This window comes from Salmo trutta, chromosome 20, assembly GCF_901001165.1.
Source record: "Salmo trutta chromosome 20, fSalTru1.1, whole genome shotgun sequence".
In the NCBI taxonomy this organism is placed as follows: Eukaryota; Metazoa; Chordata; class Actinopteri; order Salmoniformes; family Salmonidae; genus Salmo; species Salmo trutta.
The window spans coordinates 15,371,161-15,396,449 of record NC_042976.1 but is presented as its reverse complement, the minus strand read 5'-3'; the positions used below and the strand labels follow the sequence as shown (position 1 = coordinate 15,396,449).

The window sequence follows — 25,289 nt, the reverse complement described above, 5'->3', positions numbered from 1 at the left end:
GAGGCAGCAGACTTTGTGAAAATGTATATTTGTGTCATTCTCAAAACTTTTGGCCACAACTGTATACACTATTCTCCACATAGTTCATCCTAATAAACCTACTACTGTACATACCATTTTCCTTCCAAATGATATATGGTCTATACACAGCACATATTCTGTATTCTGACACAGGCTCACTCTAATACAGGGGTGGGCAAAGCTTTTGGCTCGAGGGCCATATCAGGATTTTGAAATTCAACAGAGGGCTGCATTTTTGGGGGGGACCAATTGTTTGTTCAAATCAATTTGCGGGGGCTGCACGAGTGGCACTTGAGGCGTCACTACAGACCCGGGTTCGATCCCAGGTTGTGTCACAGCTGGCCGTGACTGGGAGACCCATGAGGCGGCGCACAATTGGCCCAGCGTCGTCCGGGTTAGGAGAGGGTTTGGCAGGCCGAGATTTCCTTGTCCCGCGCTCTAGCAACTCCTGTGCGGTTCGGGCGCATGCATGTGAACACGGTCGCCAGGTGTACGGCGTTCCCTCCGACACATTGGTGCAGCTGGCTTCCGGGTTAAGCGGGCATTGTGTCAAGAAGCAGTGCAGCTTGGCTGGGTCATGTTTCGGACTTTAAGGATGTGTTATGTTTGCTCTTGATTTCAAAGTTTCAAACATCATACACTACTGTAACTTTCTATACAGCTTGGGAGCTCTAAACCTCAGACACTACGGTAACTTTCAATACGCTACAACCTGCAAGGTGCACGTCAGTCTTGGATCCAACGAACCATGACCTTATTCTGATAAGACGCTATCAGGAGATTCATTGAAAAGAATACAGTGAGGGTAGATATGAGGTGTGAAATGACAGCTCTATAGCTGTGACTGTCTGACACACATACTAAACCTATTTAGGTCAGGGATCAAGAGGAAAACAGTGCAAGCAAAGTGAGTGATGCGGTACACAGACACACACACACACACACACACACACACCCTCTATCCCTCCTATGGATGGTTAATTTGCCAGTCTTCTCTACGCTACACGCTGTGTGGTCCCACTGTCATCCCAGACAGAGCTCTCGTTCTCTCTCTCTGCAGCGAGGTGATCAATATAGAGGTGCTGCTTTAGCCCCTGTCCCCCTTCACTGCCTCCCAATCACCTCTCAGCTGCTCTCCACTTCTCCAATGAAATGCCACTTGCCAATGTTAGTGCTGCCGTGTCACTCCAGCCACTGCAGGGGCTGTGCTGGTCTCTGCTGTTCTCATTAACAGGCTCTGTTCTGCAGATATCACATGCTGTTTTCAATCTGCCGCCAGGTAGGTCTGTAGACAAAGCAGTCAGACTTTATTTTTCTTTCTTTCCCTGATAAGGTGACCACTTTGTTTTGCTTCCTCTGTTTTTGCATCATCCTGTCTTTCCCAGAACACCCAGTCCCATTGACCCACTACCCCGTTGGTTGCATCCCAAACGGCACCCTATTCCCTATACTGTGCACTACATTTGGCCAGGGCCCATAGTGCACTACTTTTGACTAAAGCCCTATGCAGGGAATATGGTGCCATTTATATGGACAGGGAATTGATCCTATAAATAAGACATTTTTGCACAGAGACAAGTATGGCTTGGTGCAGCAGCTGCTGATCCATCATGGGCAAATAGTATGTTGTGGATGGGGCTGGGGAGGATGGAGGTGGATGGGGCTGGGGAGGGTGGAGGTGGATGGGGCTGGGGAGGGTGGAGGTGGATGGGGAGGGGGAGGGTTGAGGGGGCTGGGGACAGGTTGAAGGGGGCTGGGCCTGTGCCATTAAACCCCTACAACTCATCCAGAACGCCGCAGCCCGTCTGGTGTTCAACCTTCCCAAGTTCTCTCACGTCACACCGCTCCTCCGCTCTCTCCACTGGCTTCCAGTTGAAGCTCGCATCCGCTACAAGTCCATGGTGCTTGCCTACGGAGCTGTGAGGGGAACGGCACCTCCGTACCTTCAGGCTCTGATCAGGCCCTACACCCAAACAAGGGCACTGCGTTCATCCACCTCTGGCCTGCTCGCCTCCCTACCTCTGAGGAAGCACAGTTCCCGCTCAGCCCAGTCAAAACTGTTCGCTGCTCTGGCACCCCAATGGTGGAACAAGCTCCCTCACGACGCCAGGACAGCGGAGTCAATCACCACCTTCCGGAGACACCTGAAACCCCACCTCTTTAAGGAATACCTGGGATAGGATAAAGTAATCCTTCTAACCCCCCCCCCCCCCCCCAAAAAGATTTAGATGCACTATTGTAAAGTGGTTGTTCCACTGGATATCATAAGGTGAATGCACCAATTTGTAAGTCGCTCTGGATAAGAGCGTCTGCTAAATGACTTAAATGTAAATGTAAGGTGGATGGGGCTGAGGACAGGTTGAGGTGGATGGGGCTGAGGACAGGTTGAGGGGGATGGGGCTGAGGACAGGTTGAGGGGGATGGGGCTGAGGACAGGTTGAGGGGGATGGGGCTGAGGACAGGTTGAGGGGGGATGGGGCTGAGGACAGGTTGAGGTGGATGGGGCTGAGGACAGGTTGAGGTGGATGGGGCTGAGGACAGGTTGAGGGGGATGGGGCTGAGGACATGTTGAGGGGGATGGGGCTGAGGACAGGTTGAGGTGGATGGGGCTGAGGACAGGTTGAGGGGGATGGGGCTGAGGACAGGTTGAGGTGGATGGGGCTGAGGACAGGTTGAGGGGGATGGGGCTGAGGACAGGTTGAGGGGGATGGGGCTGAGGACAGGTTGAGGGGGGATGGGGCTGAGGACAGGTTGAGGGGGATGGGGCTGAGGACAGGTTGAGGTGGATGGGGCTGAGGACAGGTTGAGGTGGATGGGGCTGAGGACAGGTTGAGGGGGATGGGGCTGAGGACATGTTGAGGGGGATGGGGCTGAGGACAGGTTGAGGGGGATGGGGCTGAGGACAGGTTGAGGGGGGATGGGGCTGAGGACAGGTTGAGGGGGATGGGGCTGAGGACAGGTTGAGGTGGATGGGGCTGAGGACAGGTTGAGGTGGATGGGGCTGAGGACAGGTTGAGGGGGATGGGGCTGAGGACATGTTGAGGGGGATGGGGCTGAGGACAGGTTGAGGTGGATGGGGCTGAGGACAGGTTGAGGTGGATGGGGCTGAGGACAGGTTGAGGGGGATGGGGCTGAGGACATGTTGAGGGGGATGGGGCTGAGGACAGGTTGAGGGGGATGGGGCTGAGGACAGGTTGAGGGGGGATGGGGCTGAGGACAGGTTGAGGTGGATGGGGCTGAGGACAGGTTGAGGTGGATGGGGCTGAGGACAGGTTGAGGTGGATGGGGCTGAGGACAGGTTGAGGGGGATGGGGCTGAGGACAGGTTGAGGGGGATGGGGCTGAGGACATGTTGAGGGGGATGGGGCTGAGGACAGGTTGAGGGGGATGGGGCTGAGGACAGGTTAGGGGGGATGGGACTGAGGACAGGTTGGGGGGGATGGGGCTGAGGACAGGTTGGGGGGATGGGGCTGAGGACAGGTTAGGGGGGATGGGACTGAGGACAGGTTAGGGGGGATGGGGCTGAGGACAGGTTGAGGGGGATGGGGCTGAGGACAGGTTAGGGGGGATGGGGCTGAGGACAGGTTGAGGGGGATGGGGCTGAGGACAGGTTGGGGGGATGGGGCTGAGGACAGGTTAGGGGGGATGGGGCTGAGGACAGGTTAGGGGGGATGTGGCTGAGGACAGGTTGAGGGGGACAGGTTAGGGGGGATGGGGCTGAGGACAGGTTGAGGGGGACAGGTTAGGGGGGATGGGGCTGAGGACAGGTTGAGGGGATGGGGTTGAGGACAGGTTGAGGTGGATGGGGCTGAGGACAGGTTGAGGGGGATGGGGCTGAGGACAGGTTGAGGGGGATGGGGCTGAGGACAGGTTGAGGGGGATGGGACTGAGGACAGGTTGAGGGGGATGGGACTGAGGACAGGTTGAGGGAGATGGGGCTGAGGACAGGTTGAGGGGGAAGGAGGCAGGTTGAGGTGGATGGGGCTGGGGACAGGTTGCTGGGGATGTGGTTGGGGACAGGTTGAGGTTGAGGGGGACAGGTTGAGGAGGTTGAGGGGGACAGGTTGAGGGGGATTGGGACAGGTTGAGGGGGATTTGGACAGGTTGAGGGGGGTTGGGACAGGTTGGGGGAGATTGGGACAGGTTGGGGGGGATGGGGCTAGGTTGAGGGGGATGGGGCTGGGGACAGGTTGAAGGGGATGGGGACAGGGACAGGTTGAGGGGGATGGGAACAGGTTGAGGGGGATGGGGACAGGTTGAGGGGGATGGGGACAGGTTGAGGGGGATGGGGACAGGTTGAGGGGGATGGGGCTGGGGACAGGTTGAAGGGGATGGGGACAGGGACAGGTTGAGGGGGATGGGGACAGGTTGAGGGGGATGGGGCTGGGGACAGGTTGAAGGGGATGGGGACAGGTTGAGGGGGATGGGGACAGGTTGAAGGGGATGGGAACAGGTTGAGGGGTTTGGGCTGGGAAGAGGACCTTGCAGCAGCAGCTAGGGGCTGGGGATAAGGATGGGGGGCTGGAGATGGGTGAAGGGGTTTGGGATGGGTGGGTGGGTGGGTGGGTGGATGGATGGATGGGACTGGGCAAGTGTCTGTAGCTGAAACTTAGTACTGGGTGGAGTGCAGGAACCCTCCCTCCCTTCATACACCCAGCCCAGTTCTGGACCAGACAGTGTCCTGAAGCACGTAGCTAAGTGTCTCTGTGTCGCTGTACGCAATTAGCATCGCTTTAATTAAGAACAAGGTCCCACCATGCGTTAATCACTCATATCTAATTGGTCCGTTAATGGAGGGTGGCCATTAAGTCGTTACGCAGAAAAAAACCTCTGAAGGTTGATACTTCACCTGAGAACACAGCGGCATCAGCTTTCTGATTACAGAGAATCTTTCTGCACTGGCAAAGTCACTGTTGTGAACTCCTGGTACTTTTTCTGGGCTACAAAATGGAAAATAACGTTGCAGATAAAGTTTGGAATGACACAATTTCATATGTACAGAATCTAAAGACCTGTATCACTATACTGAGAGCTTTGCCGTTTCTAAAATCAAATCAAATCAAATTTATTTATATAGCCCTTCGTACATCAGCTGAAATCTCAAAGTGCTGTACAGAAACCCAGCCTAAAACCCCAAACAGCAAGCAATGCATGTGAAAGAAGCACGGTGGCTGGGAAAAACTCCCTAGGAAAAACTCCTGAGAAAGGCCAAAAACCTAGGAAGAAACCTAGAGAGGAACCAGGCTATGAGGGGTGGCCAGTCCTCTTCTGGCTGTGCCGGGTGGATATTATAACAGAACATGGTCAAGATGTTAAAATGTTCGTAAATGACCAGCATGGTCAAATAATAATAATCATAGTAATTGTCGAGGGTGCAACAAGCACGTCCGGTGAAACAGGTCAGGGTTCCGTAGCCGCAGGCAGAACAGTTGAAACTGGAGCAGCAGCATGGCCAGGTGGACTGGGGACAGCAAGGAGTCATCATGCCAGGTAGTCCTGAGGCATGGTCCTAGGGCTCAGGTCCTCCGAGAGAAAGAAAGGAAGAGAGAATTAGAGAGAGCATATTTACATTCACACAGGACACCGGATAAGACAAGAGAATACTCCAGATGTAACAGACTGACCCTAGCCCCCCGACACATAAACTACTGCAGCATAAATACTGGAGGCTGAGACAGGAGGGATCAGAAAACACTGTGGCCCCATCCGATGATACCCCCGGACAGGGCCAAACAGGCAGGATATAACCCCACCCACTTTGCCAAAGCACAGCCCCCACACCACTAGAGGGATATCTACAACCACCAACTTACCGTCCGAAGACAAGGCCGAGTATAGCCCACAAAGATCTCCGCCACGGCACAACCCAAGGGGGGTCGCCAACCCAGACAGGAAGACCACGTCAGTGGCTCAACCCACTCAAGTGACGCACCCCTCCCATGGACGGCATGGAAGAACACCAGTAAGTCAGTGACTCAGCCCCTGTAAAAGGGTTAGAGGCAGAGAATCCCAGTGGGAAGAGGGGAACCGACAAGGCAGAGACAGCAAGGGCGGTTCGTTGCTCCAGCCTTTCCGTTCACCTTCACACTCCTGGGCCAGACTATACTTAATCATAGGACCTACTGAAGAGATAAGTCTTCAGTAAAGACTTAAAGGTTGAGACTGAGTCTGCGTCTCTCACATTGGTAGGCAGACCATTCCATAAAATGGAGCTCTATAGGAGAAAGCCCTACCTCCAGCCGTTTGCTTAGAAATTCTAGGGACAATTAGGAGGCCTGCGTCTTGTGACCGTAGCGTACGTGTAGGTATGTACGGCAGGACCAAATCGGAAAGATAGGTAGGAGCAAGCCCATGTAATGCTTTGTAGGTTAGCAGTAAAACCTTGAAATCAGCCCTTGCCTTAACAGGAAGCCAGTGTAGGGAGGCTAGCACTGGAGTAATATGATCAAATGTTTTGGTTCTAGTCAGGATTCTAGCAGCCGTATTTAGCACTAACTGAAGTTTGTTTAGTGCTTTATCCGGGTAGCCGGAAAGTAGAGCATTGCAGTAGTCGAGCCTAGAAGTAACAAAAGCATGGATTAATTTTTCTGCGTCATTTTTGGACAGAAAGTTTCTGATTTTTGCAATGTTACGTAGATGGAAAACAGCTGTCCTTGAAGCAGTCTTGATATGTTCTTCAAAAGAGAGATCAGGGTCCAGAGTAACGCCGAGGTCCTTCACAGTTTTATTTGAGACGACTGTACAACCATCCAGATTAATTGTCAGATTCAACAGAAGATCTCTTTGTTTCTTGGGACCTAGGACAAGCATCTCTGTTTTGTCCGAGTTTAAAAGTAGAAAATTTGCAGCCATCCACTTCCTTATGTCTGAAACACAGGCTTCTAGCGAGGGCAATTTTGGGGCTTCACCATGTTTCATTGAAATGTACAGCTGTGTGTCGTCCGCATAGCAGTGAAATTTAACATTATGTTTTCGAATAACATCCCCAAGAGGTAAAATATATAGTGAAAACAATAGTGGTCCTAGAACGGAACCTTGAGGAACACCGAAATTTACAATTGATTTGTCAGAGGACGAACCATTCACAGAGACAAACTGATATCTTTCCGACAGATAAGATCTAAACCAGGCCAGAACTTGTCCATGTAGACCAATTTGGGTTTCCAATCTCTCCAAAAGAATGTGGTGATCGATGGTATCAAAAGCGGCACTAAGATCTAGGAGCATGAGGACAGATGCAGAGCCTCGGTCTGACGTCATTAAAAGGTCATTTACCACCTTCACAAGTGCAGTCTCAGTGCTATGATGGGGTCTAAAACCAGACTGAAGCGTTTCGTATACATTGTTTGTCTTCAGGAAGGCAGTGAGTTGCTGCGCAACAACTTTTTCTAAAATTTTTGAGAGGAATGGAAGATTCGATATAGGCCGATTAGTTTTTTATAATTTCTGGGTCAAGATTCGGCTTTTTCAAGAGAGGCTTTATTACTGCCACTTTTAGTGAGCTTGGTACACATCCGGTGGATAGAGAGCCGTTTATTATGTTCAACATAGGAGGGCCAAGCACAGGAAGCAGCTCTTTCAGTAGTTTAGTTGGAATAGGGTCCAGTATGCAGCTTGAGGGTTTGGAGGCCATGATTATTTTCATCATTATGTCAAGAGACATAGTACTAAAACACTTTAGTATCTCCCTTGATCCTAGGTCCTGGCAGAGTTGTGCAGACTCAGGACAATGGAGCCCCGGAGGAACACCCAGATTCAAAGAGGAGTCCGCAATTTGCTTTCTAATGATCATGATCTTTTCCTCAAAGAAGTTCATAAATTTATTACTGCTGAAGTGAAAGCCATCCTCCATTTGCGAATGCTGCTTTTTAGTTAGCTTTGCGACAGTGTCAAAAAGAAATTTCGGATTGTTCTTATTTTCCTCAATTAAGTTGGAAAAATAGGATGATCGTGCAGCAGTGAGGGCTCTTCGATACTGCACGGTACTGTCTTTCCAAGCTAGTCGGAAGACTTCCAGTTTAGTGTGGCGCCATTTCCGTTCCAATTTTCTGGAAAGGATATATTTGGGTGTTTTTGTTTTTCGGGGCCCCCATACTACACAACGGGGATAAGGAAGTGATTTGCTGTTTGGGGTAAGTTTATCAAAAACATGGAAAATCACAAAAAAGGTTTCTAGACATTTCTATGACATGTCATTTACATAAAGAGAGGTTTGGTTGTAAAAAATAAAATGTCTCCTTTAATTCTGCTGCCTCCAAACAGACAGTGTAGTGTAACCGCTGGGCATTTCAGAGTAGGAGTGCTAATCAAGGATCAGTTTTGGCTTTTAAATACTAATGTATAATAGATCAAAACTCCTACTCTTAGATGTTTTATGAATATGGGTCCAGTCCGGATGGTGGTTGGTTATGCTTCCAGAAAATAAAGGAAAGCCGCACACTCTAAGAGCTCAGATGCAAAAATTTAATAACCAGCGTTTCGATTTGTTTGTCTTTTTGTATGCCATTTAAAAAAAATATTTGAGTTAACCAATGATATTAGGCCACACTTGGCCATGATTACAAACACCTGTGTGTCTCTTGACACTATATAAATGACTCATCTCTCAGTGTTTGTGATGATACCCTGATGAAGACAGCTTCGCTGTCAAAACGTTGGTTATTACATTTTTGCATCTGAGCTCTTAGAGTGTGCGGCTTTCCTTTATTTTCTAGTGTTCTACTCCGCTAGCCAGCACCTCGCCTTTATAGGTGTGCGTTTCTTTTTTCTAGATGGTTATGCTTCCAGACAGACAAACAGTGTACCAACTGTAACTTTTGATGCTGTCTGTAGTTACCTGTGAATGAATTCGCATTGCAATGCCATCATGTTGTGCTAAACCCACAGTGTCATGAGAACTGTCTTAAAAGGCTGAGAAACAAGAGAGAATAACAGAAAAACAAATAAGTGAATGTGCCAGGAACCTGAAGCCTTGGCTTCCACAGTGTACAAAACGTCGGCATGGCAACGGCAACCATTTCCTGGTTATTGACACAGTAGTAACAACACGCATGATTAAGCTGAGCACGGCACAAATCAGGCCTGTACAGGTGCAGCTAGCACTCAGCATATTTCAGTTAATTAACCACACACAGACACACACACACACACACACACACACACACACATAAAACGCAATGATTTCTTCTTTGACACTCAAATAGCTTACAGAATGATTTGTTTTCACGTTAATGCTCACATCCATTTGAGAACTTGATCTCAAGAACCTTTGTACCTTTGCTAGAAACGTTTAGAAATGGCCTCTAGACCTCTTCTGTACATTCTGGTCTCGTCTATTTGACTCTCACATCTGGCCATCTCTATGTTGCTCCTCTTTTTTCCACCTGAGTTATAGCTTCAGGTAGATTGATGTGAACCGCAGCACACTTTCATTGGCGGTCTTCGGCTTGGAAGTCAGACACTGATTTGAAGCCTACTTTATTTACCTGCTACCTACCGGAGACGTGTGTGTTTGGTGTGTGTGTGTGTGTGTGCACGTATGGATGACTCATTGGCCTCCATCTGTGATGCAGTCAGCCTCTCATACTGATACTGCAGCAGTAGGCCCTGGGTCTAGTTCAGGGGAGATCACCGTAGCAAAACTTTTTGCAACGCAAAGCTTACATATCTCTTCGTATTGGACAAGTTGAGGTAGTGTCTCTCTGTTTTCTCCCTACTGAACACGACCATGCTCATGATGTCTGTCCTCTCTTCTCCGTCTCTATCTGTCAGAGCAGGCATTTGTCTGTGATGAAACATCATGCTGACATCACCAGCTGTTTCCATTGACTCCGATTCCACTTTCAGAATACAGGGCTTCAATTTACCCTGGGCTTGATTGACAGGTTTCCCCGGTCTTCAGACACTCTGAGCCTGCTGTCTGTCTACCTTAGGTCCTCTGAGCCGTGTATGGAATATTGAACATGGAATAATAACGGAATCTCTCTCTCTCTCCTCTAATTCTTTCTTCCCTCTCTCTCGCTCTCTTTCTCTTTCTCTCTCGATTTCAATCTCTCTCTATTGTCTTCAGGGACCATTGTGCTCTGTTGATTTTTAAAATTGCATTTAACCTTTTATTTAACTAGGCAAGTCAGTTAAGAACACATTCTTATTTACAATGACGGCCTACCAAAAGGCAAAAGGCCTCCTGCTGGGACGGGGGCTGGGATGAAAAATACAATACAAAATAAAACAAATCTAGGAGAAAACACACATCATGACAAGAGAGACAACACTACATAAAGAGAGACCTAAGACAAAAACATAAGGCAGAAACACATGACAACACAACATGGCAGCAGCACGACATGGTAGCAGCACAAAACATGGTACAAACATTGGGCACAGACAACAGCACAAAGGGCAAGAAGGTAGAGACAACAATACATCACGCAAAGCAGCCACAACTGTCAGTAAGAATGTCCATGATTGAGTCTTTGAGTGAAGAGATGGAGATAAAAACTGTCCAGTTTGAGTGTTTGTTGCAGCTCGTTCCAGTCGCTAGCTGCAGCGAACTGAAAAGACGAGCGACCCAGGGATGTGTGTGCTTTGGGGACCTTTAACAGAATGTGTCTGGCAGAATGGGTGTTGTATGTGGAGGATGAGGGCTGCAGTAGATATTTCAGATAGGGGGGAGTGAGGGCTAAGAGCGTTTTATAAATAAGCATCAACCAGTGAGTCTTGCGACAGGTATACAGAGATGACCAGTTTACAGAACAGTATAGAGTGCAGTGATGTGTCCTATAAGGAGCATTGGTGGGAAATCTGATGGCCGACTGGTAAAGAACATCTAGCCGCTCGAGAGCACCTTTACCTGCCGATCTATAGATTACGTCCCCGTAATCTTGCACGGGTAGGATGGTCATCTGAATCAGGGTTAGTTTGGCAGCTGGGGTGAAAGAGGAGCGATTATGATAGAAACCAAGTCTAGATTTAACTTTATCCTGCAGCTTTGATATGTGCTGAGAGAAGGACAGTGTACCATCTAGCCATACTCCCAAGTACTTGTATGAGTGGACTACCTCAAGCTCTAAACCCTCAGAGGTAGTAATCACACCTATGGGGAGAGGGGCATTCTTCTTACCAAACCACATGACCTTTGTTTTGGAGGTGTTGAGGGGGATCTGGAGTTGTCCCTCCAAACGGGTGTTTTTCTTACAGGCTGGTACACATGAGCGTCGAGGTGCATGACGTCTGAGGGTTGAAAGTGGATGTGCTGTAGGCATCTTCACCCAATAAAAAGGATTTAAAAAATTCAAATTCTCCCCCTCTCTCTACAGGTGGATGCTGGCTGGATTGGGTTCTGGTCCGTTGTGGGCGGCTGTGTATTTGGAGTGGCCATGGCCAGGTAAGCAACAGAAACAGCAGATCATTTCCATGTGGTTTAACATTGTACCGTGACTTTATTGTTTGCCTCCAACATGCTATGGTAATGTGATAATGTTGGACTTCTATTGTTATAGACTGTCTAGAATATGATGGCCTGAGAAGATGCCAAATATGTGATGTCCTAAAAGGCTCACGGCGGTATTATGATCCACAGGCTTAATTCAAATTCCTCAAAAGTCTCTTTTTGAAATCATTGAAGGAGTTACGTGAATGTCTAAGTTGAGTATGCTTATCTCAATTGTGAATCGGGCCTCTAGATACTGTCTACAGTAGGCCTCGTCCAGTCTGAATCTAGCCTCTCGATACTATCTAAAGTAGGCCTCGTCCAGTCTGAATCTGGCCCCTAGATGCTGTCTACAGCAGGCCTCGTCCAGTCTGAATCTGGCCCTTAGATGCTGTCTACAGTAGGCCTCGTCCAGTCTGATTCTGGCCTCTAGATACTGTCTACGGTAGGCCTCGTCCAGTCTGAATTGGGCCCCTAGATGCTGTCTACAGTAGGCCCACTCTTGTCTGCAGTTAGGCTGTGCTTGTACTGTGACAGACTACAAACAGCTAGCTGTGTCCAGCGGAGTGTGAGGAGAGATCCTCCTAGTAATAGGCTTGTCTCATAAATTCAGCCCTAAATGATCTCCCTGGACCTGGTGAGCCATCAAATTAGAGGATAAGCATACACTCGTTTAGTATCGTCAGATTAAGTATGCATGAAAATATATGGACCATGTTTGGTCGTAATAGCTTTGGCTCTTCCTCCAAGGCCTGTCAACAAGATTAGCAACTAGAAACCATTGCTAAGCATGTTCACAGGAATATGTTCACAAGAATATGTTCACGGGAATAAACTGGTGTATTACTTTGTCCCTGGACTATCTCTGCTTGTTCTGCATTCCATTCTGGTTCTCTCACCTTCTTGAAACATTTAGGTATTTAGTGATATCAATAATGAAAAATGCTTCCCCAGGTTGTTTTTAAGAGGCAAAGGATGTGTTTTGTTTGGGGGGGGGGGGGGGTAGGAGTATCCCAAATGCCTATGAGTCCTGGTCAAAACTAGTGTACTACATAGGGAAAAGGGTGCAATTTGGGATGTACACTCAGTCTCAAACCCTTTAGTCTCTCTCTCTCTCTCTCTCTCTCTCTCTCTCTCTCTCTCTCTCGTTACATATGCAACAGAAAGTTGAAACAGAGTTCTAGATTTGCATTGTAGGAGAGAAACAGAAATGGAACAGAGGGGGAGAAGTAACTCATTAATGAGTCTCTGTCACGCAGTTGATTGGCTTCCTCCTGACATCTGGCTAAATTGGCCATCTGTTGGGGGTTAGCTAAGGGAGGTGAGTGTGTATGTGCGCTGCCGTAATTGGTGATGTGTGTTGCCATGATGGGTGATGTGTTTGAGAAGCGCAGTAACAGATTCCCCGGTTACCTAGCACTGGATCCTTGCTGACACCATTAATGATCATTTGCCTACTGGTTTGCTGTTGATGGAGCTGCTGAGTTACATTACAGAGCACACATTAACACACACACACACCCTCCTGTGCCTGAACGCCTCACCTTACGTCACACAAATATCAGAGAGCAGCTTGCAATGGGCAGCAGAAAATAGCTCCATTAAAAACTTTTGCTGCAGTTGTTATTGTCATATTAAATCAAATCAAATTGTATTTGTCACATGCACCGAATACAAGACCTTACTGTGAAATACTTACTTACAAGCCCTTAACCAAAAAAAGTAACAGATAAGAGTAATAAATAATTAAAGAGCAGCAGTAAATAACATTAGCGGGGCTATATACAGGGGGTACCGGTACAGAGTCAATGTGCGGGGGCACTAGTGTCGAGGTAATTGAGGTAATATGTACATGTAGGTAGAGTTATTAAAGTGACTATGCATAGATAATAACAGAGAGTAGCAACAGCGTATAAGGGGGGGGGGGGGTCTTATGGCTTGGGGGTAGAAGCTGTTAAGAAGCCTTTTGAACCTCGACTTGGCGCTCCGGCACTGCTTGCCGTGCGGTTCAGAGAGAACAGTCTATGACTAGGGTGGCTGGAGTCTTAGACAATTTTTAGGGCCTTCCTCTGACACCGCCTGGTATAGAGGTCCTGGATGGCAGGAACCTTGGCCCCGGTGATCTACTGGGCTGTACGCACTACCCTCTCTGGTGCCTTGCGGTCGGAGGCCGAGCAGTTGCCTTACCAGGCAGTGATGCAACCCGTCAGGATGCTCTCGATGGTGCAGCTGTAGAACCTTTTGAGGATCTGAGGACCCATGCCAAATCTTTTGTCTCCTGAGGGGGAATAGGTTTTGCCGTGCCCTCTTCACGACTGTCTTTGTCTGCTTGGACCATGTTAGTTTGTTGGTGATGTGGACGCCAAGGAACTTGAATCTTTCATCCTGCTCCACTACAGCTCCATCAATGAGAATGGGGGCGTGCTCGGTGCTTATTTTTCTGTAGTCCACAATCATCTCCTTTGTCTTGGACACGTTGAGGGAGAGGTTGTTGTCCTGGCACCACACGGTCAGGTCTCTGACTTCCTCCCTACAGGCTGTCTCGTCGTTGTGGGTGATCAGGCCTACCACTGTGTCATCAGCAAACTTAATGATGGTGTTGGAGTCGTGCCTGGTACTAAGTAGTTTGCTTCATGGGATGCGCTTTGTGATAGCCAAACAAACACTCCCCAACACACACACACACGCACACACACACACACATGCTCCCAAATAAAAGGGGGAGGAGAAGGGGAAGAGAGAGAAATGTATTTATTCTTTTGAAACTTTTGTGTGTAATGTTTACTGTTAATTTTTTATTGTTTATTTCACTTTTGTTTATTATCTATTTCACTTGCTTTGGCAATGTTAACATACAGTTGAAGTCGGAAGTTTATATACACTTAGGTTGGAGTCATTAAAACTTGTTTTTCAACCACTCCACAAATTTCTTGTTTAACAAACTATAGTTTTGGCAAGTCGGTTAGGACATCTACTTTGACACAAATCATTTTTCCAACAATTGTTTACAGACAGATTATTTCACTTATAATTCACAATTACAGTGGGTCAGAAGTTTACACTAAGTTGACTGTGCCTTTAAACAGCTTGGAAAATTCCAGAAAATGATGTCATGGCTTTAGAAGCTTCTGATAGGCTAATTGACATCATTTGAGTCAATTGGAGGTGTACCTGTGGATGTATTTCAAGGCCTATCTTCAAACTCAGTGCCTCTGCTTGACATCATGGGAAAATCAAAAGAAATTAGCCAAGACCTCAGATTTTTTTTCTCCAAATGCCTGAAGGTACCACGTTCATCAATACAAACAATAGTAGGCAAGTATAAACATCATGGGGTCACTCATCCATCATATCGCTCAGGAAGGAGACGCGTTCTGTCTCCTAGAGATGAACGTACTTTGGTGCGAAAAGTGCATATCAATCCCAGAACAACAGCAAAGGACCTTGTGAAGATGCTGGAGGAAACGGGTACAAAAATATCTATATCTATAGTTAAACGAGTCATATATCGACATAACCTGAAAGGAAGCAACATCTCAAGACATCAGTCAGGAAGTTAAAGCTTGGTTGCAAATGGGTCTTCCAAATGGACAATGACCCCAAGCATACTTCCAAAGTTGTGGTTAAATGGCTTATGGACAACAAAGTCAAGGTATTGGAGTGGCCATCACAAAGCCCTGGCCTCAATCCTATAGAAAATGTGTGGGCAGAACTGAAAGGCGTGTGCGAGCAAGGAGACCTACAAACCTGACTCAGTTACACCAGCTTTGTCTGGAGGAAGGGGCCAAAATTCACCCAACTTATTGTGGGAAGCCTGTGGAAGGCTACCCGAAACGTTTGACCCAAGTTAAACAATTTAATGGCAATGCTACCAAATACTAATTGAGTGTATGTAAACTTCTGACCCACTGGGAATGTGATGAAAGAAATAAAAGCTGAAATAAATCATTCTCTCTACTATTATTCTGACATTTCACATTCTTAAAATAAAGTGGTGATCCTAACTGATCTAAGACAGAGAATTTTTACTAGGATTAAATGTCAGGAATTGTGAAACTGAGTTTCAATGTATTTGGCTAAGTTGTATGTAAACCTCCGACTTCAACTATATGTTTCCCATGCCATACAATTGAATTAACAGAGGAAGGGGGAAGGTAAGGTAGGGGGGAGAGAGAGGGAGGGGAAGGGAGAGAGTTTTTACCCACACTGACACACATTAAAGACTTGAAAAATGATCATGTATTTATGTTTAGATAAACAAGTGATTTAAAATGAGTAATTAAAGTCACCGAATTTGGACTATTTTTTGGGGGCTAGTGATGGCCGTTGTCGCTCGGTGATATCATTACGTGGTCCTGTGTGGCTCAGTTGGCAGAGCATGGTGCTTGCATCACCAGGGTTGTGGTGGGTTTGATTCCCACGGGGGATCAATATGAAAATGTATGCACTCACTATTGTAAGTCGCTCTGGATAAGAGCATCTGCTAAATTACAAAAAATGTAACATGTTTGACTGGTTCGGTCATTCAGTACATGCCCTTGTCTTAGATCAGAATAGAGACAAATAGACCTGGTAAGGATCATATCAAATGGAATAAGAATTGAATTATTTCTGAGGTTAGCCAGATGAGAATGTGATGCTACAGAAGATTCAAGCCTCACTATCTTCATGCCAATAAACCTGACACAACTGTAATTTATGTGCTTTTAGTTGAGACTTTACCTGACAACAAGATAGGTTTTATGCTCCTGTCTTGTCAGCTGACTTTGTAGGGCATAAAGGAGTCTTGAATTATGCTACTTAGAGTCAGTCATACTGCATTTATTGATGGTTTCAATGCACAAATGATATGTGAGTTTCAGAGGGACAATACATGATACCGGCGGTGGTGGTGTAGGTAGGGGACTGTTGCCCAACAAGATGAAGGGTTGACTGGGCTGCGGTCTCTGGCAAAGCCAGGGGAGAGTTGGAGAGTTGGTTCTGAGGGGAGCTAGTGGCAGATGGGTATGAGCTAAGGGCTTTGGTCAGGGAAAAAGGTAGCAGACTTGGTTGGGCAGTGCTTTGCTGTCCCTACCAAAGCACCCACTTCCAGGGTCCAGCATCCATGTAACGTATACACTTCCAATAAGTAGTGTACATAACACTGTTATGCTTCTCGGTCCATTAACGAATAGAAAGTAGATCCTAGATGTATTCTTCAGTCAGACAGAACACTGTGGGGGTGATATGTTAAAACAGTGAGAGATATTATTCCTATCCACACACAGACAGTGCATCAGGGCCGGGCACAGACATTTCAGGGGACAGGTGCTCAAACTGTATTTTAGTATATAGTGATTGGCTAGAGTCTAGACTACCTGTGTTGGGTCGTTGATGTTGGGTCTTTCTGCCTTAGCCAACCAGACCCAATATTGATGATGATGTAAATCAAGGGTTATCCTGCTGTAGCAGTAGTCTACTGTTGATATGTAAAGTAGGTAGCTTGCTTAGGTAGCTTGCTACAAAACCGATAAGCGCATCTCCCAAGCTTAAGCCATGCATGTTTGGATATTGGGCGCACACAATCTCTGTACAGGGCAGACCAACGGACAGGGTAAGGGTAATGGTGGGGTGGCAAAACTTGATGACTTCACAATGACTTGGGGGCAGTGGGTTCAAAACAACAATGGCAAAACTGTACCCCCCCCCCAAAAAGGGCAAATGGCAGGTGGGAGGGCACAGGTAGACCCCTTTCTGTGCAAGTGCCTGCAGTGCATCTATGAATGTCTAATCTAAAATGAACTCACTGAAATAAATGGTTTGAAGCTAAACAGTTTTGTTGGCTGAGAGGCTGTTCAAAACTGATTTCTGTCATATGCTCCCTGACTACACTTTTATTGAACTTTGAGAGACTGTGATACTTATTAAACATTTCCTGTGTTTTCTTTCCATAAATAGTTCATTGTCAGGTTGAACACTCTCTCTGAAGCATCTTTTCTGAGCACAACATAACAATTGGCACAATTAGTGTCTTTCCACTACCAGCTTCTATATGTACGATGTTGAAAGGTTGCGGTTACCGCTGTTAGGTTCTAATTCTCAGAGTAAAAACTCTACGGACAATATGAAAGCTCAAACCAAATGTATTCTCCCAGAGGATCAATACAGCTGCATTAGACAAAGACATATTCACACAAGCACTTATATTTAACCCTTTCTCATAGGCTGAGTTTCCTCCTACACATCTGTACAAACATCGTTCTTTACTGCTAGGCAGGACACTAAGTGATCATGGCCATAAACTTTTATTTTTCCCCTAACGCGACCTGACCTGATCTCGACCCCCCCCCCCCCCCATCACTAATCCATGCCTCTCTCCCCTTATCAATGCCTGACCTGGACCCCCCCCATCACTAATCCATGCCTCTCTCCCCTTATCAATGCCTGACCTGGACCCCCCCCATCACTAATCCATGCCTCTCTCCCCTTATCAATGCCTGCCACATGTGATCGCTTCCCTGCACTCAACACACAGCTGTCATGGTGCCTGCTACCAGACTGTGTCTCTTCTCCTCCCAGAGGATCCCTCCCATAGGATCCCTGATGGCTAACAATAACATATCCTGACATAATGTAAACGTTATATATTACCCTCTCTCCCTCAGTGACATGAATAAGTATATTTCATATTCTCAGAATCCAATACTGCATTCTGTGTTGGCAAATATACCCAGAGGACCGGAGTAAACCTGTCAGGGGTTGGTGGTTCAACACATGCTGAGAGGAATGCTAAAACACAAGAGGCTTTGTTTGGACAGCTTGTCTGGATGGATAGAGAGGAACAGACATCAAATATCTGCCTGCTTGCTTCACAGTCACTGGTGATCTAAATTACATCAGCTCATATCATGGTGTATGGCTGTAAGCTGTCACCAGTTGTAACCCAGGGACTGCTACATTCTCCTGTCACCATGTCTGCTTCCTTTAATGGATGGTGACATGGAGGCATATAAGTCTGAGACATGTTTACACAGTTGTGTTTGGAAGCATGCCATTTTAAGCCATTCTGAAGCATACCAAATTAGGCCAGGTTATACGAGTTGTTGTTTGGTTTTGTTGTTTCAAACAGTCCTTTCATTGTTTCTCTCTGTGTGCTCCAGGTTTACTAACCTGGTCTCTGTCTCTCCCCAGGTTTGCCGACTCTATCCGGGGCATGCTGAAGCTCATCCTGGTCCTGATGATGGCTGGGGCTTCCCTGGCCTCCACCTGGTTCACACTCACTTGTCTAACCAGGCTCACACACCTACCCTCCACTGCAGGTAGGCCTGGTAGAGCACGGTTTCCATGTCAGGAAGTGGGCATTTTACATGTAGGCAGTGCTGCTGGCGTACACCCAGAGCATCCTAGAACCACAATGGATACTTCAATAGCAGACTTGTCCTTTAGATTCAGGAAGGAACACATGGACTTAGTATAGTAAGTAGTCATTGGCTTGTGCTAGCCAGAATGGCTCACAGGAGCAGGAGTGAGGCAGCTGTTTCTGTAGTGAGGCAGCTTCATGTACAGTACACAGCTACTCATTCAAGGGTTTTTCTTTATTTTCACTATTTTCTACATTGTAGAATAATAGTGAAGACATTACAACTCTGAAATAACATATATGGAATCATGTAGTAACCAAAAAAGTGGTTATAACAGATCAACAAATCAAAATGGGCAGAGAGGAGTGGCTGCGTCAACAACCCAACACAGGTAGTCTAGACTCTAGCCAATCACTATATACTAAAATACAGTTTGAGCACCTGTCCCCTAAAAGGTCTGTGCCCGGCCCTGATGCACTGTCTGTGTGTGGAGAGGAATAATATCTCTCACTGTTTTAACATATCACCCCCACAGTGTTCTGACTGACTGAAGAATACATCTAGGATCTACTTTCTATTCATTAATGGACCGAGAAGCATAACAGAGTGTTATGTACAGTGCCAGTCAAAGGTTTGGACACACCTACTCAACCCAGGGTTTTTCTTTATTTGTCCTATTTTCTACATTGTAGAATAATAGTGAAGATGCATCAGGTACCAATGTAGTCTGTTTCAGAAGAGGTATCCTTATGTTAGGCCGTGGTCTGGCTTTGTCATATGGCTGTGAGCTACACTAGGTAATTTAGTAGACAAGATTTGCTTATAATTCTGTGCATTATTTTATATAATTTTTTTGCATAAAGAATACAATTGAACCTAACTGAATAAAATAGAAAGGATATTTTCTCCAAACAATTTGAGGGAGTGTGCACATGTGCTATTCTATGTTGAGTGGTTAACATAGAAACAGTTCCTCCTATATGATTAATTTAGAGTTATTTATGTAACTTTAGTTGTGATACAAATGTTCGACTATATGTTTAGATTTCTAATACATTATATGGCTGCATGATGCGACTCTAATGATGATTTGAAAATAGTTGCATGAAAGGCATGAGCTCTGCTTTGTTTTTTACGCAGGCTGTACACACTCCATCAGTCTCTCATTCACAGTTTGACAAGCACTTGATAATGCCACAAATTTCCCAGCGGCAAATATATCATTCAAAAGTGATAGGCTAATATTGTCACACATCAGACTATTCTTGATTTAATCTTGTCTTTACATAAATACATGTCATCTATGCACTTAAATAGCGAATAGAGGACGCTTTTCCCATGGTTCTTTTTCATGCCAGACAGGTAGGCTATACTCCTGTTGTTAAGAGAAGTAATGTGCATTATGTGTATTAGGATGTGTATTAGGAAGGTTGAGATATATATATAGTACTATAGAAAGCTGGTGGGATCCTCTTCTTTTTAAGAGGTCATCACTCTGTTTTCTCACGCAATTGCATAGCCTATAGAAATGTTGCGCAACATGAGCTCATGGGTTCTCATGAAGTGTTTGATTAGAGTTTCAATCACATTTGCATTGATGTCAAAGTGATTATAGGGACAATAGAGTGCTGAGTACCAGGCAGTTAGCAAGTTTGGTAGGCTACTAATGACCATCAGCAGCATCAGAGCTTGGAGAAGCCTAGTTACCGTGATTAAACGGTCACGTGGAATTTGACTGCCATCATGACTCGTCTCTGCCGGTGTGGCGGTAATACGGTCACCGTAACAGCCCTAAGAAAAAAGGACTAAAATATTATCATGGAGCAGCGCCATACTTCCTCTAAAGGGATCAACTAGCTACAACCTGGGAGAGACGGATGTAGTGGAGGAACAGAGCAGCGGTGGTTGACTGTGTTTGATACCAGCCGGTCATTAGAGCAGGACGGGGGTGGTAGAACAAAGGGCAGAGAGGATATTCACTGATGCCTGTGTCGCCGTTGCCGTGGTGTCGCCTCAGTTCCTCTGTGGCAGCAGACAGGCAGAGAGGCTGGCAGACAGACAGACAGGCAGATAGACAGGCAGGCAGATTGGCTGGCTCGGTCCTCACAGACAGCAGTGTGATTAAGAGCGGTGCTGGGTAATGGGGAGTTGATTTGACCCAATCTGCAGTGATAAAGGAGACGGCCGTGGAGAAAACAGAGCCATGCTCTGCATCCCAAATGGCACCCTATTCCCTATATAGTGTACTACCATAGGGTTCTGGTCAAAAGTAGTACACTATATAGAGAATAGGGTGCCATTTGGGACACAAACATGCTCTCCTCCATGGTGATGGCTTAATCTGCTCACCCACCCCAGGGCCCCAGGGCTCAGCCTCAGAGCAGCTGAGACCTTGATCAGTGGCCAAGGCACACAAGCATGGACACACGCGCACACACTACCGTTCAAAAGTTTGGGGTCACTTAGAAATGTCCTTGTTTTTGAAAGAAAAGCTAATTTTTGGTCCATTAAAATAACATCAAATTGATCAGAAATACAGTGTAGACATTGTTAATGTTGTAAATGACTATTGTTGCTGGAAACGGCAGCTCTTTTTATGGAATATCTACATAGACGGACCTTGGATCATTATCAGCAGCCATCACTCCTGTGTTCCAAAACACCAGTCTCAACGTCAACAGTGAAGAGGCGACTCTGGGAGGCTGGCCTTCTAGGCAGAGTTGCAAAGAAATATACATATCTCAGACTGGCCAATAAAAAGAAAAAATGAAGATGGGCAAAAGAACACAGACACTGGACAGAGGAACTCTTCCTAGAAGGCCAGCATCTCAGAGTCGCCTCTTTACAGTTGACGTTGAGACTGGTGTTTTGCGGGTACTATTTAATGAAGCTGCCAGTTGAGGACTTCTGAGCCGTCTGTTTCTCAAACTAGACACACTAATGTACAATATTTTTTTACATTTTAGTAATTTAGCAGACGCTCTTATCCAGAGCGACTTACAGTAGTGAATGCATACATTTCATACATTTTTTTTCTCCGTACTGGTCCCCCGTGGGAATCGAACCCACAACCCTGGCGTTGCAAACACCATGCTCTACCAACTGAGCCACACGGGACCATAATGTACTTGTCCTCTTGCTCAGTTGTGCACCGGGGCCTCCCACTCCTCTTTCTATTCTGGTTAGAGCCAGTTTGCTCTGTTCTGTTAAGGGAGTAGTGCACAGCATTGTACGAGATCTTCAGTTTCTTGGTAATTTCTCGCATGGAATAGCCTTCATTTCTCAGAACAAGAATAGACTGACGAGTTTTAGAAGAAAGTTATTTGTTTCTGGCCATTTTGAGCCTGTAATCGAACCCACAAATACTGATACTCCAGATACTCAAATAGTCTAAAGAATGCCAGTTTTATTGCTTCTTTAATCAGAACAACATTTTTCAGCTGTGCTAACATAATTGCAAAAGGGTTTTCCAATGATCAATTAGCCTTTTTAAAATGATAAACTTGGATTAGCTAACACAACGTGCCATTGGAACACAGGAGTGATGTTTTCTGATAATGGGCCTATGTACGTCTATGTAGATATTCCATAAAAAATCTGCCGTTTCTAGCTACAATAGTTATTTACAACATTAACAATGTCTGCACTGTATTTCTGATCAATTTTATTTTATTTTAAAGAGCAAAACATTTGCTTTTCTTTCATAAACAAGGACATTTCTGTGACCCTAAACTTTTGAGCGGTAGTGTCTTTACACATGCGCGCGCACACACGCACGCCATGTGTAAGCATGTTCACACACACACACACACACACACACACACACACACACACACACACACACACACACACACACACACACACACACTAGATGAGACGCATTCACGCTCTCATACACACATACACACTAGCACACGTGCACACGCACATTACAGTGGCGGTCAGTGCCATTTAAGATGAGTGAGGACAATTTTTTTTTTATGAGCATGGCCTTGTTTCTATTACAGCATATTGGATGACTGTCATTCATATTCCATTCACCTTGTTCAATGTAACATCGATAGGTTTAGGCCACTACATGATACTCATATTTTCCCTATACCCATCATGGGGTTGCTACAACCTAGCTTCAAATAAATGTTTATATCTTCGGTGCACAGTTCGAGAAACAAATTTGAGTAATCAAGGTGACAGACAGTGACAGACTAACCTGTACCCCCGCACATTGACTCGGTACCGGTACCCCCTGTATGTAGCCTCGTTATTGTTATTTTATTGTGTTACTTTTTTTAAACTTTAGTTTATTTAGTAAATATTTCTTAACTCTGCATTGTTGGTTAAAACCTGTTGAGGACAGACGTTCCGCTAGCGGAACGCCTAGCCAATATCCAATGGAACAGCGTGGCGCGAAATACAAAACCTAAAAACTACAATAATTTCAATTTCTGAAACATACGACTATTTTACACCATTTTAAAGATACACTTCTCCTTAATCCAACCACATTGTCCGATTTCAAAAAGGCTTTACAGCGAAAGCAAAACATCAGATTATGTTAGGAGAGTACCGTAATTTCCGGACTATAAGCCGCTACTTTTTTTCCCACGCTTTGAACCTCGCCGCTTAAACAATGACGCGGCTAATATATGGATTTTTCCCGCTTTCAAAAAAAATAAGTAAAAAACACATTCTGTGACGTGCTCAGTTTTTTGGCGGCATGAAGCTTTCATTAGACCAATGAAATTGCCGAACGGGTTAAGGTCAAACAACTTTTTTGTTTACTGTTTAGATTAAATCGAGCGCTCTCAAACTTCCCATCATTCTGATTACGGTAGTCATTTTGTCACCCTCATCATGGCAAAGACACGGAGAAATGCATATGATGCAGCTTTCAAGTTGAAGGCGATTGATCTGGCTGTTGGAAAAGGAAATAGAGCTGCTGCATGGGAGCTTGGTCTGGAGCAATGACTTTCTTGGTAGGCTACTGTTTACTGCAAATGTTTTTTTTTTTGTTACAAGCCGTGTTTCTTTAAAGCCTATTTATTTTTGTTACAAGCTGTGTTTCGTTAAAGCCTATTTATTTTTGTTACAAGCCGTGTTTCGTTAAAGCCTGTGTAAAGTTCATTTGTTTCAATGTACCGGTAGGCACCTGCAGCTTATAGACATGTGCGGCTTATTTATGTTCAAAAAAATAAATAATAATAATTCAGTGGGTGTGGCTTATATTCAGGTGCGCTTAATAGTCCGGAAATTACTGTACATAGACCAAAATAACCACACAGCCATTTTCCAAGCAAGGACATGTGTCAATAAAACCCAAAACACAGCTAAATGAAGCACTAACCTTTGACGATCTTCATCAGATGACACTTCTAGGACATCATGTTACACAATACATGTATGTTTTGTTCGATCAAGTTCATATTTATATCCAAAAACAGCATTTTACATTGGTGCGTGATGTTCAGAAAATGTATTCCCACCAAAAACTTCCGGTGAATTTACAAAAATACTCATCATAAACGTTGACAAAAGAAATAATTAAAAAAAATATAATTATAGATACAGAACTCCTTTATGCAACCGCTGTGTCAGATTTTAAAATAGCTTTACGGAGAAAGCACATTTTTCAATATTCTGAGTACATAGCTCGCCATCACAGAAAGCTATACAGACACCCGCCAAGTTCGGAGCAACCTAAACTCAGAATTAGTATTAGAAATATGCTCTTACCTTTGCTGATCTTCGTCAGAATGCACTCCCAGGACTGCTACTTCCACAAGAAATGTTGTTTTTGTTCGAAATAATCCATAGTTATGTCCAAATACCTCCGTTTTGTTCGTGCGTTCAGGTCACCATCCAAAGGCTAACGCGCGAGCGCAATTCGAGACACAAAAAGTCAAAATGTTCCATTACCGTACTTAGAAGCATGTCAAACGCTGTTTAAAATCAATCTTTATGGTATTTTTAACGTAAAATTGCGATAATATTCCAACCGGACAATAGCGTATTCATTCAAGGAGAAAAAGAAAAAACAGCGAGCTCGCGGGACCGCGTATATCCAATCCCTTTGTTGCCAGGCAGACCACTCAGTAACTGAGCTCCTATACTCTGCCCAGTGACAGGAGAAGGCTCAAACCACTTTCTGAAGGCTTTAGACAGCCAATGGAAGCCTTAGAAAGTGCAGCATAACCCCACAGATACTGTAGTTTCGAAAGGGACTAGAAAGACTAACTACAATTCTCAGATCCTCCACTTCCTGGTTGACTTTTTCTCAGGTTTTTGCCTGCCATATGAGTTCTGTTATACTCACAGACACCATTCAAACAGTTTTAGAAACTTCAGTGTTTTCTATCCAAATCTACTAATAATATGCATATTCTCGTTTCTGGGCAAGAGTAGTAACCAGTTTAAATCGGGTACGTTTTTTCATCCGGCCATGAAAACTGCCCCCTATCCACATCAGGTTTTAACCCCTGTGCGGCCTCGACATCCAGC

General features: G+C 45.6%; 1 protein-coding gene across 1 annotated transcript in view; it reads left to right on the top strand.

The window, feature by feature from the left end:
* slc49a4 (solute carrier family 49 member 4) overlaps nucleotides 1-25,289 on the top strand; it is a 76,070-nt gene that overhangs the window by 35,478 nt on the left and 15,303 nt on the right. Inside the window, exons 6-7 of the mRNA XM_029702390.1 lie at nucleotides 11,339-11,406; nucleotides 18,622-18,749. Of these exons, the coding sequence (XP_029558250.1) occupies nucleotides 11,339-11,406; nucleotides 18,622-18,749 (196 nt within the window). The remainder of the gene's footprint in view (nucleotides 1-11,338; nucleotides 11,407-18,621; nucleotides 18,750-25,289) is intronic.